At 41.5% G+C, this 15,749-nt stretch overlaps 1 protein-coding gene across 2 annotated transcripts in view; it reads left to right on the forward strand.

Moving 5' to 3' along the window:
• Positions 1-15,749, forward strand: part of LOC121572383 (spastin) — a 32,567-nt gene that overhangs the window by 5,864 nt on the left and 10,954 nt on the right. Inside the window, exons 4-14 of one of the 2 annotated variants that reach the window (XM_045222149.1) lie at positions 3,081-3,164; positions 3,742-3,932; positions 4,294-4,430; positions 4,714-4,807; positions 6,338-6,412; positions 7,053-7,124; positions 7,385-7,460; positions 7,723-7,814; positions 11,029-11,108; positions 12,054-12,096; positions 12,210-12,289. In XM_045222149.1, the coding sequence (XP_045078084.1) occupies positions 3,081-3,164; positions 3,742-3,932; positions 4,294-4,430; positions 4,714-4,807; positions 6,338-6,412; positions 7,053-7,124; positions 7,385-7,460; positions 7,723-7,814; positions 11,029-11,108; positions 12,054-12,096; positions 12,210-12,289 (1,024 nt within the window). The remainder of the gene's footprint in view (positions 1-3,080; positions 3,165-3,741; positions 3,933-4,293; positions 4,431-4,713; positions 4,808-6,337; positions 6,413-7,052; positions 7,125-7,384; positions 7,461-7,722; positions 7,815-11,028; positions 11,109-12,053; positions 12,097-12,209; positions 12,290-15,749) is intronic. The other variant, XM_041884439.2, reaches the window with a different exon arrangement.

Here is a 15,749-nt window from a genome sequence, read left to right on the forward strand (position 1 = left end):
GCCGTACGCACTACCCTCTGTAGCGCCTTGCCGTCCATGCCAAATCTTTTCAGCCTCCTGAGGGGGAAGAGGTTGTCGTGCCCTCTTCACGACTGTGTTGGTGTGTTTGGACCATGATAGGTCCTTAGTGATGTGGACACAGAGAAACTTGAAGCTCACGACCCGCTCCGTTACAGCCTCGTCGATGTGAATGGGGGCGTGTTTGGCCCTCTGTTTCCTGTAGTCCACATTGAGGGAGAGGTTGTTGTCCTACCTTCCGGCTCTGATCAGTCCCTACACCCAAACGAGGGCATTGCGTTCATCCACCTCTGGCCTGCTGGCTCCCCTACCTCTGCGGAAGCATAGTTCCCACTCAGCCCAGTCAAAACTGTTCGCTGCTCTGGCACCCCAATGGTGGAACAAGCTCCCTCACGACGCCAGGACAGCGGAGTCACTCACCACCTTCCGGAGACACTTGAAACACATCTTTAAGGAATACCTGGGATAGGATAAAAGTAATCCTTCTACCCTCCCCCTACCCCACCCTCCCCCCAAAATGTTTTGTTGATATATTGTAAAGTGGTTGTCCCACTGGCTATCATAAGGTGAATGCACCAATTTGTAAGTCGCTCTGGATAAGAGCGTCTGCTAAATGACGAAAATGTAATGAAAATGTAAATGTAGCACCACACTGCCAGGTCTCTGACTTCCTCCCTATAAACTGTCTCATCGTTGTTGGTGATCAGGCCCACCACCGTTGTCTGTGGATTAATCATTGGAGTGACATTTATATATTTTGGGCTCTGTATTCCAGCATGTTGGATTTGAAATGATACAGTGATGGAGGTTAAAGTGCAGACTGTCAGCTTTAATTTGAGGGTATTTTCATCCATATTGGGTGAACCGTTTAGAAATGATAGCACCTTTTCTACATAGTCCCCCTATTTAAGGGGACCAAATGTATTGGGACAAATTAACTTATGTGTATTAAAGGAGTACAACATTTGTATTTGGTCCCATATTCAAAGCACACAATGACTATAGCAAGCTTGTGACTCTACAAACTTGTTGAATGCATTTGCTGTTTGTTTTGGTTGTGTTTCAGATTATTTTGTGCCCAATAGAAATGAATGGTAAATAATGTATTGTCATTTTGGAGTCACTTTTATTGTAAATAAGAATATAATATGTTTCTAAACATTTCTACATTAATGTGGATGCTACCATGATTACGGATAATTCAGAATGAATCGTGAATATTGATGAGTGAGAAAGATGGAGGCAGAAATATCATGTATTCTATTCTTATTTACAATAAAAGTGACTCTAAAATGACATCCACAAGGTAAAAGTGACTCCAAAATGACATTCTCAAGGTAATATCTTATAGCCCAAACGGTTAAAACGCTAGAGCCAAATTCATAGGAAGAAAATAAATTAAACATGCCACACTGACTTTAGAAACCACCAGACGCTTCTATTTTCCACAGAGAGCGTTTGATTCTATCTGTTCTCCTCTACCATTCCTGGCTGGTAAAGTACCATGATGTTGTCTCTGGTTTTGAATCTTAATTTAGAGGGCTGAATAAAAAAAATGGAATCTGAATGCATCTGAGAAGTTGAATATCTGAAACTTTGATAAACTTTAAATGATAGTTTGTAAACTTGATATACAAGACAATGAATGCAATATTTACCACATTGAAACTTAATGTATAGATATTGAATTTGAATATTCAATTGAAATTGAAATGTACAATTATTCATTCAGTTTGTGCATTACAAATTCAAAATGATTGAACTGAAATGTAATATCCAAATACAAATTCAAAATTATGGATTTCAAATATAATTGCTGTTGGCACTGAAATCGTTCCATAGCTTTGTATCTCTTGGAGAAAAAAGAAAACGTGTAGGGCCTGTATACACTGAGTGTACAAAACATTTCCATGACATAGACTGACAAGGTGAATCCGGTGAAAGCTATGATCCCTTATTGATGTCATCTGTTAAATCCACTTCAGTCAGTGTAGATGGAGGGAGGAGACAGGTTAAAGAAGGATTTTTCAGAGAGACATGGATTGTGTATGTGTGCCGTTCAGACAGTGAATGGGCAAGACAAAATATTAAAGTGCCTTTGAACGGGGTATGGTAGTAGGTGCCAGGCACACAGGTTTGAGTGTGTCAAGAACTGCAACGCTGCTGGGTTTTTCACGCTCAACAGTTTCCCGTGTATATCAAGAATGGTCCACCACCCAAGGGACATCCAGCCAACTTGACACACTTGTGGGAAGCATTGGAGTCAACATGGGCTAGCATCCATGTGGAATGCTTTTGACACCTTGTAGAGTCCATGCCCTGATGAATTGAGGCTGTTGTGAGGGCAAAAGGGTGTGCAACTCATAGTATAGTTCTCATACACACTTTTTGTATTGACATCACATTGACTTCCAAACTACAATGTACTTTATGCACCAAAAGGGATTAGGCCATAAATACTCCAGTGCCTTTTTATTAAACACACAATGGACCCCCCCCCCCAAAAAAAAAGTTATCCTTTAAATGACAGAATTAGTAAGTTATGGTATAAATCCACTCAGTGGTCCCCCAAAGCTGTTTCAGAAGCTTCTCATCATTCCACAGCTGGCTGCAACATTATCCTGAGTCATGTTCATTAGGCACCAAACCTAAGATAACAAACCTAGACTTGTCCAATAAGAAACGCTCATTTTCCTTTTGCGTTGCAGAATGTTTTAAAACATTTCCCTAATGAACACGACACTACTCTTTGTGTTTGATTCGTCCTGGTTAGAAATGGCTGCTATGTTTGGCTTTGCTGCCTAAGAAACTGAAATGTTGACAATCCTCTCTGTCCTACCCTATATGCCTCATTATTGGATGTGGCATGACAACTTAACTTAGGAACCATCCCAAAACATTGCTGTTCATCCCCCATTCAAAGAATGCTGGCATGGCACCCCTTATTTTATTTGTTTATTTTAAGTATAATTTCCTTTTCTTCTTTTCCCTCCCTTCTCCGATTCTCCTATTCCCTTTCCCAACCTCGTTTTGTTGTTGTCGTTGTCATTCCTGTTGTGTAGCAAAGCTGCGTTCAGGGCCAGCTCAGAGAGACATCTTTACAGAGAGCTCAAACCAGTCGTACCATAACGGGCATCTACGCTCAGGTGGGTGCTACTGGGAATCTGCTTTCAGGTGTCATGACTGGGTTCTTAAAAGTGTTTTCAGGGGTGTCATTGTTCCTGATTATTCAGGAATTCCAGTTTTTCTGGCTTTATTCTCTTCATACATCATTGAAATTGATCTACCTCCAAACCAATATCCTACTTTTCCTGACTTTTCCTGGTTTTTCCATTTAATCTTTGAATGCCTATGGTACAGTAAGCTCCCTTCAAGTTAAGTGTTACCTATTTATTTTACTCTTTCTGCTGCTTTGTCTGTGTATTTATCAATATGTTCTTCACACTGACACTGATAGCTACCTCAAACTACAGTCATATTTCTCTCACATAGAAACACTGGCAGGTGTTTATCCAGCTTTGTCCAGTGACTACATGGACTTGAAGTCTGTTTGACCTGTTCAGATTCACGCAGTCTAAGACTAAATCAGGCTTGGAGAATCATATGCCTCTACTGAAGGGACATTAGCTCACACACAGCTTAATTAAATGTCCTTACCTACCACACTGATAAATAATCGATCATTTACCTCGATGGTTCTAAATGTCTCCTTGCTCTTGGCAGTAAATGGAGCCGTACCCAAAAAGAGGGACTCCCTGACTACTCACTCCAGTCACTCCCTCCCACGACCAAAGCATACGCCAAAAAACCCCTTGACGGCAGGCCACAGGGGCCACCAGCACTCCCCCAGCTTCAGTGGGCCCTCTAGTAGTCACACACAGCACAGACCGGCCCCCCAGTCCAACAGCAACAAGGTGAGACCCAGATTGTCTTTCCTCAACTAACTCCACATCTAGCCAAGAGTCCAGGGCCCATATTGATAGTGTATCAGAGTAGGAATGCTGATCTAGGACCAGTTCCTCCCTGTCCATGTAATCTTATTCATTATGCTCTAAAAGGAATAGCTAGACTAGCACCATAGCCATGGACTATAAAGGAGCTGGAATAAAAAACATAATGCTAATAGAACGTCTCCAGACTATATCCATTTTTAATGAAGGGAAGACAAAATTGGCAAAAATAAGAAGAAAATAGGAGAATTTCCAATCATCATTCCAAGAGATTAGCTTGTTTAAAATCGTAACCAAATCTGAAGTCATTGTTCTTTTGTTGTAGGGTAAAGTGGGCAACCGGCCAAACTGTAAACCCACCACTCCCACATCCATGTCCCCACTGAAGAAGAGGGACGTGAAGAACTTGAAGAACGTGGACAGCAAGCTTGCCAACCTCATCCTCAGTGAGATCATAGACAGGTGAGAGACAATGATCAGTCTTATGTATTATTCACTGGACGTAAAGCATGTGCTTTGCAAGGTGTCTCAGTTTGGAACACAATAGACGTTGACTGCTTGACCTGGGTCGTGTTCAATAGGGCACACCGATGCAACACTTTTTATAACGTTCTGACATGGAAAAGTCCAGCCTGCTTGTTTCAGTCCATCTTTGCTGCCTAATGAACACAACCCAGGCAGAGTTGAGTATGTCTATATTTCTGTATGGGAATGAGCACTCAGACCAGTCTCGTGTGTGTTTCAGTGGCTCATCAGTGAGGTTCGAGGACGTTGCTGGCCAGGAGCTGGCTAAGCAGGCCCTACAGGAAATAGTCATCCTGCCTGCACTGAGGCCAGAGGTGAGATTAGAGCGGAACAGCAACTCAATGGATCATGGAGTGATGTGAATATGGAAGTATTTTCACAGGCTGCCTCTTACAAAGTATCACCTGTCAGTAAAAAATTTGAGCAGCAACTGTTCATGTGGGCAGTCCTAACATAATGGTCTGTATTTTTTTATTTAACCTTTATTTAACTAGGCATGTCAGTTAAGAACAAATTCTTATTTACAATGACGGCCTACAAAAGCGTCTCAGAGTAGGAGTGCTGGTCTTGGATCAGTTTAGGCTTTTAGATCATATTGAATAAGAGGGGGATCCGTGGTACGAGCAAATGTGTTCAAGCTTCATAGGAGAGCCTATTTTGCTGTTCACCTTGGCATTTTTATATTGGAGCACCAGTGCACCTAAAAAAATAATCAGCCAGATAATAATTGTTGTAATGATTAGGCTTCACTGTACCAATGTTTCCGTGTGCCATAGAGAAAGAAAAACAGTGCTTTCGGTTGCACAATTACTACAGAGAAAACCGCTTGTCTCTAGCCCAAACTGTTCAAAAGTTGTGACCATATTACCGGCACTACATTTATTTCCTTCTATTGCACTTTGGCGCTGCAGCTGGATGCATCTCCATTGGCGGGCCGCATTTAACATTCATAAACCATGTCACGAGCCATTCTAAAACTATTCGCGGGCCATTAACGCCTTGTTCAGTCATGTTACGACAACAGTGGTAGGCTTGATTACCAACAATGACGAGACCGCCTACAGGGAAAAGGTGAGAGCCCTGGCAGAGTGGTGCCAGGAAAAATCGATTGGGTCGCAGTGGAGTGGGTCAAAAGCTTCAAGTTCCTCGGCACTGACAACCTGAAATGGTCCCTTCACACAGACAGCGTGGGGAAGAAGGCGCAACAGTACCTCTTCAACCTCAGGAGGCTGAAGATATTCGGCTTGGCCCCTAGGACCCTCACAAACTTCTACAGATGGACCATTGAGAGCATCCTGTCGGGCTGTATCACTGCCTGGTACGGCAATTGCACCATTCGCAGGGCTCTCCAGAGGGTGAGCGATGAGCCCAACGCATCACCGGGGGCACACTGCCTGCCCTCCAGGACATCTACAGCACCTGGTGTCACAGAAAGGCCAAGAAGATCATCAAGGACCTTAGCCACCCGAGCTACGGCCTGTTCACCCCGCTACCATCTAGAAAGCAGAGACCGTACAGGTGCATCAAAGCTGGGGCCGAGAGACTGGAAAAACATGTTCAATCTCCAGGCCATCAGACTGTTAAACAGTCACCACTAGCCAGCCTCTGCCCAGTACTCTGCCCTGAACCTCTCTAGCCGGCTATCACCTGGTACTCAACCCTGCACCTTAGACTACTGCTCTATGTACATAGTCATTGAACACTGGTCACTTTAATAATGTTTACGTACTGTTTTACCCACTTTATACTGTGTATATATACAGTAAATGTTCAATCAGTAATTTTGAACTTCAGGACTATGTACTATGTGTATAAGTGCTGAGTAGATGTTTTTTTTCTTCCAGTTGTTTACAGGCTTGAGGGCTCCAGCACGAGGCCTTCTCCTCTTCGGTCCTCCTGGCAACGGAAAGACCATGCTGGTGAGTGTGGTGCAGTACCATTTGGTATTGGCAAGAGACCGAATGAGAAATGACTAGTTGGAGTGGGTCTTGGTTAGGCTCACAAAGACCACAAGTGATCATGAAATAGATTAACAATTTTCATAGAAAAACGATACATTTGTATTGTAAAATCTTTATAATAGAAGACTAATATAATACTTATAATATAGACAATGGACAGAGTCCTTTCACTGGATTTGCTTGTTTTGACATCCTCTAACTGTGAGATGCTTTGTTCAAGAGTAGAGTTGGTTTAGGGCTAATAAGTACTTTATGTTTTTATATGGTGGTACTTTTACTGCAGAGTACTATGACCGATGACACAGAATGTATGGCTAAATATTTTGTGTTTTTCTGTCATACAAAATTGTATTATCCATCATGAATGTAGTTTAGCCATCATTAATGTACTCAATCTCCCAAAATGTGTCTGAACTGCATTAAAAACAAATGGTGATTCTATAGAGCAGTAATATGGGTATGCTATAATCAAATTTAAAACAAAGTGAACCAAAAAAAAACGTGAATATAAGGATTATAGAGCATTTAGTTGAAAATATCTCAAAATAAGGATAATGTTCTGCATTTTACATTTTACCTCTTCTTTTTTTACTGATAGGCTAAAGCAGTGGCCATGGAGTCCAACGCCACGTTCTTCAACATAAGTGCAGCCAGCTTGACCTCGAAATATGTGAGTACATTATTAGCGGAACGATCTCTTTACACTTTAATTTTTTAGTTATTTAGCAGATGCTCTTATCCAGTGCGACTTAGTCAGTGCGTTCAACTGAGTTTAGTAGAAAAACATATATCAGTCATTTCAAGTAGACCCTTGTAGAAAAAGAGTAAACTCGCTATTCAGAGTAAACACGCTATTCACAGTAAACTCGCTATTCAGAGTAAACTCGCAATTCAGAGTAAACTTGCTATTCTTTTGGTCTTTCCCTGTAGGTGGGGGAGGGAGAGAAGCTGGTGCGAGCTCTGTTTGCCGTCGCCAGAGAACTGCAACCCTCGATCATCTTCATAGGTAACTTTGACTTTGTTAGATAAACCAAGAAGAATACGTAACTGCAATGAACTGGTCAAGGAAGCACATAACGATAATGTTTCATTACCTGCAATCTAATAATAAGCACAGATATTCTATGCAAGAAAGTTGCATTATAGCATGTTGGGAAGAATGTTCTATTTAATAACTGATGGAAACTGAGAGTGCGACTATGCATAGACTACTAGGATAATGGGACCCTTCCATTCAGATTGTGACTACTGTTACTTACCCCACACAGATGAGATCGACAGTCTACTCTGTGAGAGAAGAGAGGGAGAACATGATGCCAGCAGACGTCTGAAGACCGAGTTCTTGATTGAATTTGATGGGGTAAGGAGGTCTCCCCTGTGTGTGTTTCTACGCATGCACACGTGTGTTCCAGTGTTCATTTTGTCAACTGTTTAAAATGTTGTTTTATGAGTTCATGAGCGTGTGTGCAATGTTTGTCCCTGGAGGGATTCTGTCTGTTTTGGCCACATCCTGCATCCGGCCATGTCTGTTTAGGAGATAGGAACACAAGAATTTCGCTGCACCTGCTATAACATCTGCTAAACTGTGTACGCGACCAATAAACTTTGATTGGATTTTTTTGTCTTGTCCATATCCTGCATGAAGATTTGGCCTCTTCCACATGAAATCTGTCCAAGAGATACAGCGCCTTCAGAAAGTATTCAGACCTCTTGACCTTTTCCACATTTTGTTACGTTACAACCTTATTCTAAAATTGATTAAATAAAACAAATTCCTCAGCAATCAACACACAATACCCCATAATGACAAAGGAAAAAACTTTATTTTTTTTATTTTAGCAAATGTATTAAAAATTAAAAACAGAAATACCTTATTTACATAAGTATTCAGACCCTTTGCTATGAGACTCGAAATTGAACTCCGGTGCATCCTGTTTCCATTGATCATCCTTGAGATGTTTCTATAACTTGACTGGAGACCACCTGTGTTAAATTCAATTGATTGGACATGATTTGGAAAGGCACACAACTGTCTATATAAGGTCCCTCAGTTGTTAGTGCATGTCAAAGCAAAAAACAAGCCATGAGGTCGAAGGAATTGTCCGTAGATGCTCCGAGACAGGATTGTGTTGAGGCACAGAACTTGGGAAGGGTACCAAAAAATGTCTGCATTATTGAAGGTCCCCAAGAACACAGTGGCCTCCATCATTCTTAAATGGAAGAAGTTTGGAACCACTAAGACTCTTCCTAGAGCTGGCCACCTGGCCAAACTGAGCAATCGGGGGAGAAGGGCCTTGGTCAGGGAGGTGACCAAGAACCCGATGGTCACTCTGACAGAGCTCCAGAGTTCCTCTGTGGAGATGGGAGAACCTTCCAGAAGGACAACCATCTCTGCAGCACTCCACCAATCAGGCCTTTATGGTAGAGTGGCCAGACGGAAGCCACTTCTCAGTAAAAGGCACATGACGGCCCGCTTGGAGTTTGCCAAAAGGCACCTAAAGACTCTGCAGATCCTTGATGAAAAGATCTCTGGAGAGACCTGAAAATAGCTGTGCAGCAACACTCCCCATCCAACCTGACAGAGCTTGAGAGGATCTGCAGAGAAGAATGGGAGAAACTCCCCAAATACAGGTTTGCCAAGCTTGTAGCGTCATACCCAAGAAGACTCAATGCTGTAATCGCTGCCAAAGGTGCTTCAACAAAGTACTGAGTAAAGGGTCTGAATACTTATGTAAATGTGATATTTATTTATGTAATACATTTGCTAACATTTCTAAACCTGTTTTTGCTTTGTCGTTATGGGCTATTGTGTGTAGCTTGATGAGGGGGAAAAAACAATTTAATCAATTTTAGAACAAGGCTGTAACATAACAAAGTGGAAAAAGTCAAGGGGTCTAAATACTTTCCGAAGGCATTGTACAGTGGGGAAAAAAAGTATTTAGTCAGCCACCAATTGTGCAAGTTCTCCCACTTAAAAAGATGAGAGAGGCCTGTAATTTTCATCATAGGTACATGTCAACTATGACAGACAAAATGAGATTTTTTTTCTCCAGAAAATCACATTGTAGGATTTTTTATGAATTTATTTGCAAATGATGGTGGAAAATAAGTATTTGGTCAATAACAAAAGTTTCTCAATACTTTGTTATATACCCTTTGTTGACAATGACACAGGTCAAACGTTTTCTGTAAGTCTTCACAAGGTTTTCACACACTGTTGCTGGTATTTTGGCCCATTCCTCCATGCAGATCTCCTCTAGAGCAGCAATGTTTTGGGGCTGTCGCTGGGCAACATGGACTTTCAACTCCCTCCAAAGATTTTCTATGGGGTTGAGATATGGAGACTGGCTAGGCCACTCCAGGACCTTGAAATGCTTCTTACGAAGACACTCCTTCGTTGCCCGGGTGGTGTGTTTGGGATCATTGTCATGCTGAAAGAGCCAGCCACGTTTCATCTTCAATGCCCTTGCTGATGGAAGGAGGTTTTCACTCAAAATCTCACAATACATGGCCCCATTCATTCTTTCCTTTACACGGATCAGTCGTCCTGATCCCTTTGCAGAAAAACAGCCCCAAAGCATGAGGTTTCCACCCCCATGCTTCACAGTAGGTATGGTGTTCTTTGGATGCAACTCAGCATTCTTTTGTCCTCCAAACCCGACGAGTTGAGTTTTTACCAAAAAGTTATATTTTGGTTTCATCTGACCATATGACATTCTCCCAATCCTCTTCTGGATCATCTAAATGCACTCTAGCAAACTTCAGACGGGCCTGGACATGTACTGGCTTAAGCAGGGGGGACACGTCTGGCACTGCAGGATTTGGAGTCCCTGGCGGCGTAGTGTGTTACTGATGGTAGGCTTTGTTACTTTGGTCCCAGCTCTCTGCAGGTCATTCACTAGGTCCCCCCGTGTGGTTCTGGGATTTTTGCTCACCGTTCTTGTGATCATTTTGACCCACGGGGTGAGATCTTGCGTGGAGCCCCAGATCGAGGGAGATTATCAGTGGTCTTGTATGTCTTCCATTTCCTAATAATTGCTCCCACAGTTGATTTCTTCAAACCAAGCTGCTTACCTATTGCAGATTCAGTCTTCCCAGCCTGGTGCAGGTCTACAATTTTGTTTCTGGTGTCCTTTGACAGCTCTTTGGTCTTGGCCATAGTGGAGTTTGGAGTGTGACTGTTTGAGGTTGTGGACAGGTGTCTTTTATACTGATAACCAGTTCAAACAGGTGCCATTAATACAGGTAACGAGTGGAGGACAGAGGAGCCTCTTAAAGAAGAAGTTACAGGTCTGTGAGAGCCAGAAATCTTGCTTGTTTGTAGGTGACCAAATACTTATTTTCCACCATAATTTGCAAATAAATTCATAAAAAATCCTACAATGTGATTTTCTGTATTTTTTTTCCACAATTTGTCAGTCATAGTTGACGTGTACCTATGATGAAAATTACAGGCCTCTCTCATCTTTTTAAGTGGGAGAACTTGCACAATTGGTGGCTGACTAAATACTTCCCCCCCCCACTGTATATTGTCTGTGTTGCTGCCAATAATATTTATTTTGGTGTGTGTTTAGGTGCAATCTGGTGGGGATGAGCGGGTGTTGGTGATGGGTGCCACCAACAGGCCTCAGGAGCTGGACGAGGCTGTACTTAGGTACTGTAGGCCAGTGTGGTTGGGGCAGGGGATGCCCAATTTGTACCTCCCTACCTGTTTCATATGTTTTTGTGTGCCTACTGAACACAACCCAGGTTTACTTTTCAGTGAGGTCTCTCTGCCAAAAGGTAGCACTGTTAAAGGGCAACTCCGCCACATTTAACATTTGGTTTGTTATTATGAAGTATTTAGTGATGTCATACACACAGTTTTAGTGTAATTTGATGATTTCATGGCTATTGACTGTTTAGTGATGTGCAAAACTGGAAATTGCTTCTCAAGTAGGATCCCTGAGATAACTAATAAAATAAATGATGGACAGTCATTTTTAGCTATCTATATAACATGTCTATAGTTTCCTGATCATATTGGAATTTCCTGCTATATGTTGCTGTGGTTGTCTTCGTCTAATACAGCGATGGGCATCTGGCGGCCCGTGTTGACTCCAATGCTTCCCACAGTTGTGTCAAGCTGGCTTGATGTTCTTTGGGTGGTGAACCATTCTTAATACACACGGGAAACAGTTGAGCGTGAAAAACCCAGCAGCGTTGCAGTTCTTGACACAGTCAAACCGGTGCGCCTGGCACTCACTACCATACCCCATTCAAAGGCACTTAAATATTTTGTCTTGCCCATTCACCCTCTGAATGGCACGCATACACAAACCATGTATTTTTTTGTCCTCGAGGCTTAAAAATCCTTCTTTAACCTGTCTCCTCCCCTTCATCTACACTGATTTGAAGTGGATTTAGCAAGTGACATCAATAAGGAATAAAAGCTTTCACCTGGATTCACTATGTCATGGAAAGAGCAGGTGTTTCTAATGTTTTGTACATTCAGTGTATCCTAGCAGCATAATAACTGGTTATAAAGTGGTGGAATTGTCCTTCAAGTCTTCATGTCCTACCTAATGGCAACATGTTCTCAAACTGTTTTTATTCACAGACGTTTTGCAAAACGGGTGTACGTGGCTTTACCAACAGAAGAGGTATGTTAAGAAACCTATTAATTCCATTTACAATTGTAGCCTTACAGTAAACAAATCACATTCCCCAATGCAATTTCCCTGCAAAAATGTATATAATTGTGTGTCGTGTATAGACACGGCTAAAACTGGTCAAGAACCTTTTGGGGAAGCACGGGAATCCTCTCGCACAGAAAGAACTGTCCCAGCTCGCCAGGTAAATTGAATTGGAAACCTACCTAATATGGTATGTACTTTTAGATATCCTTTACCATGGTTTGAATGAACTTTGTACAATAGGTAGTTGATAGAGCTATAGATCATGATATCCATCTATCTTTATAATTATAGAATGTTTTGTTCTCTGTAATCCTTTCAAAATGATGGATAAACAGATACCAATAGATATATTGATATCTAGAGATGAATAGAGACATAATGCTATATTTGAAATGTTTGCTATCTCTTTATGCTTTCAGAATGACATACAGATAAAGAGTCAGTGATAGGTATAGAGATATACAGTCACGTCTAAAATGATTGGCAACCTTGATAAAGATGAGCAAAACTATATTATTGTATACTAATACAATTACTCAGAGAAAGAGATTTTGTTTAACAAGTAATCTAAAAAAGAGACACTACCGGTCAAAAGTTTTAGAACACCTACTCATTCAAGGGTTTTTCTTTATTTGTACTATTTTCTACATTGTAGAATAATAGTGAAGATGTCAAAACTATGAAATAATGCATATGGAATCATGTACTAACCAAAAACGTGTTAAATAAATTGAAATATGTTTTATATTTGAGATTCTTCAAACAGCCATCCTTTGCCTTGATGACAGCTTTGCATACTCTTGGCATTCTTTCAACCAGCTTCACCTGGAATGCTTTTCCAACAGTCTTGAAGGAGTTCCCACATATGCTGAGCACTTGTTTGCTGCTTTTCCTTCACTCTGCCGTCCGACTCATCCCAAACCATCTCTATTTGGTTGAGGTCGGGGGATTGCGGATGCCAGGTGATCTGATGCACAGCCTGGAGGTGTGTTGGGTCATTGTCCTGTTGAAAAACAAATGATAGTCCCACTAAGCCCAAACCAAATGGGATGGCATATCGCTGCAGAATGCTGTGGTAGTCATGCTGGTTAAGTGTGCCTTGAATTCTAAATAAATCACAGACAGTGTCACCAGCAAAGCACCCCCACACCATAACATCTCCTCCTCCATGCTTTACGGTGGGAACTACACATGCAGAGATCATACGTTCACCCACACCGCGTCTCAGAAAGACATGGCGGTTGGAACCAGAAATCTCAAATTTGGACCCCAGACCAAAGGACACATTTCCACCGGTCTAATGTCCATTGCTTGTGTTTCTTGGCCCAAACAAGTCTCTTCTTCTTATTGGTGTCCTTTAGTAATGGTTCCTTTGCAGCAATTTGACCATAAAGGCCTGATTCACACAGTCTCCTCTGAACAGTTGATGTTGAGATGTGTCTGTGACTTTAACTCTATGAAGCATTTATTTGGGCTGCAATTTCTGAGGCTGGGAACTATAATGAACTTATCCTCTCCAGCAGAGGTGACTCTGGGTCTTCCATTCCTGTGGCGGTCCTCATGAGAGCCAGTTTCATCATAGCGCTTCATGGTTTTTGCGACTGCACTTGAAGAAACGTTCCTTATTGACTGACCTTCATGTCTTAAAGTAATGATGGACTGTCGTTTCTCTTTGCTTTTTTGAGCTGTTCTTGCCATAATATGGATTTGGTCTTTTACCAAATAGGGCTATCTTCTGTATACACCCCCTACCTTGTCACAACATAACTGATTGGCTCAAACTCATTAAGAAGGAAATAAATTCCACAATTTAACTTTTAAGAAGGCACACCTGTTAATTGAAATGCATTCCAGGTGACTACCTCATGAAGCTGGTTGAGAGAATGCCAAGAGTGTGCAAAGCTGTTATCAAGGCAAAGGGTGGCTATTTGAAGAATCTCAAATATAAAATATATTTTGATTTGTTGAACACTTTTTTGGTTACTACATGATTCCATATGTGTTATTTCATAGTTTTGATGTCTTCACTATTATTCTACAATGTAGAAAATAGTAAAAAATAAAGAAAAACCCTTGAATGAGTAGGTGTTCTAAAACTTTTTACCGGTAGTGTAGGTGTCAATTATTGACACCCCTGTTTTCAATACTCCGGCACCCTCCCCTTGCGAGGATAATGGTACTGAGCCCTTTTCTCAAATGTTTTATGAGATTGGAGAACACATACAGAATCTTTCCAGATCCTTGATATCCTTTGGTCTGCGCTTATGGACTGCCCTCTTCAATTCAAACCACAGGTTTTCAATGGGGTTCAAGTCCGGAGACTGAGATGGCCATTGCAAAATTGATTTTTCTGGTCAGTTAACCATTTCATTGTGGATTATGATGTGTGCTTGGGGTTATTGTCTTGCTGGAATATCCACTTACGGCCAAGTTTCAGCCTCCTGGCATAGTCAACCAGATTTTTGCCTAAAATGTCCTGGTACTTGCTACAGTTCATGATGCCGTTGACCTTAACAACGACTCCAGGACCAGTGGAAGCAAAACAGCCCCATAACATCCAAGATCCACCACCATATTTGACAGTAGGTATTATTGATGGGGGGAAAAAATCAATAGTTACATATCGGGATATTCTTTTTGATGATATATCGTATTGTACCGGTTTGACAATATCGCAATATGTTTGTGCTAGTTGGCTGTAACTGCACCAAAACTCCAGTATTTTTCCTTCATAGCTTGTTCTCCATCTTCTTTTTAAATAGGGAGCCAATTTGTTTTCAGCACTTTTATTTCCATGACTGATCAAAACTTGTTTTCTCATGGCTATCTCTTGTCACTCTGCAGCAGACATGTGGTGAGCAATATGTTTGGACCATGGAATCTCAATAAAATCACAGTATTGAATCGCAATACATGTAGAATTATGACAATCGCAATACATATCGTCGACACCTAATTATCGTGATAATATCATATTGTGAGGTGCCTGGCAATTCCCAGCCCTAGTAGGTATGAGGTTTTTTTCTTCATATGCATCCTTCTTTCAACGCCAAGCTCTATTTTTGTGTCATCTGACCAGAGCACCTATTCCAATGCCGTTTAGCAAACTCCAGGAATTTACATGTGTTGGTTGCTCTCAATAAAGGCTCTTTCTGGCAACCCTCCCAAAGAGCCTATTGGCATGGAAGTGGCGTCTAATTGTAGATTTGGAGACTTGGTGACCCCAAGATGTGACCAAGTTCTGTAATTTTCAAACTTTGGCCCGTGAAAATTCTTTGCCTCGCAAACTATCTTCCTTACTGTGTGTGGGGACAAGATACACTTGTGTCCAATACCAGGCAAGTTTACCACTGTTCCAGTGGTTTGAAACTTCTTAATCGTTGCCCTAGTAGTTGTGTTCTTTTTTTAGCAATTTCTTTGTACCCATTGCCTGATTTTATGATGTTCAACAACCATCTGTGGCTTTTTGTTTGCGAATTCTCCCATGGTGATGGATAACTGTCACAAGTGTAGAGAGGAGTAGGCAGGAGGCAGTCGCAGGTTTAGAACTACTGAATTTATTAAAGCACCATAGCTTAAAGCGGGACGAAACCCACAGTGCAAAATATAAAGTACTC

Source organism: Coregonus clupeaformis, chromosome 8, assembly GCF_020615455.1.
Source record: "Coregonus clupeaformis isolate EN_2021a chromosome 8, ASM2061545v1, whole genome shotgun sequence".
In the NCBI taxonomy this organism is placed as follows: domain Eukaryota; kingdom Metazoa; phylum Chordata; class Actinopteri; order Salmoniformes; family Salmonidae; genus Coregonus; species Coregonus clupeaformis.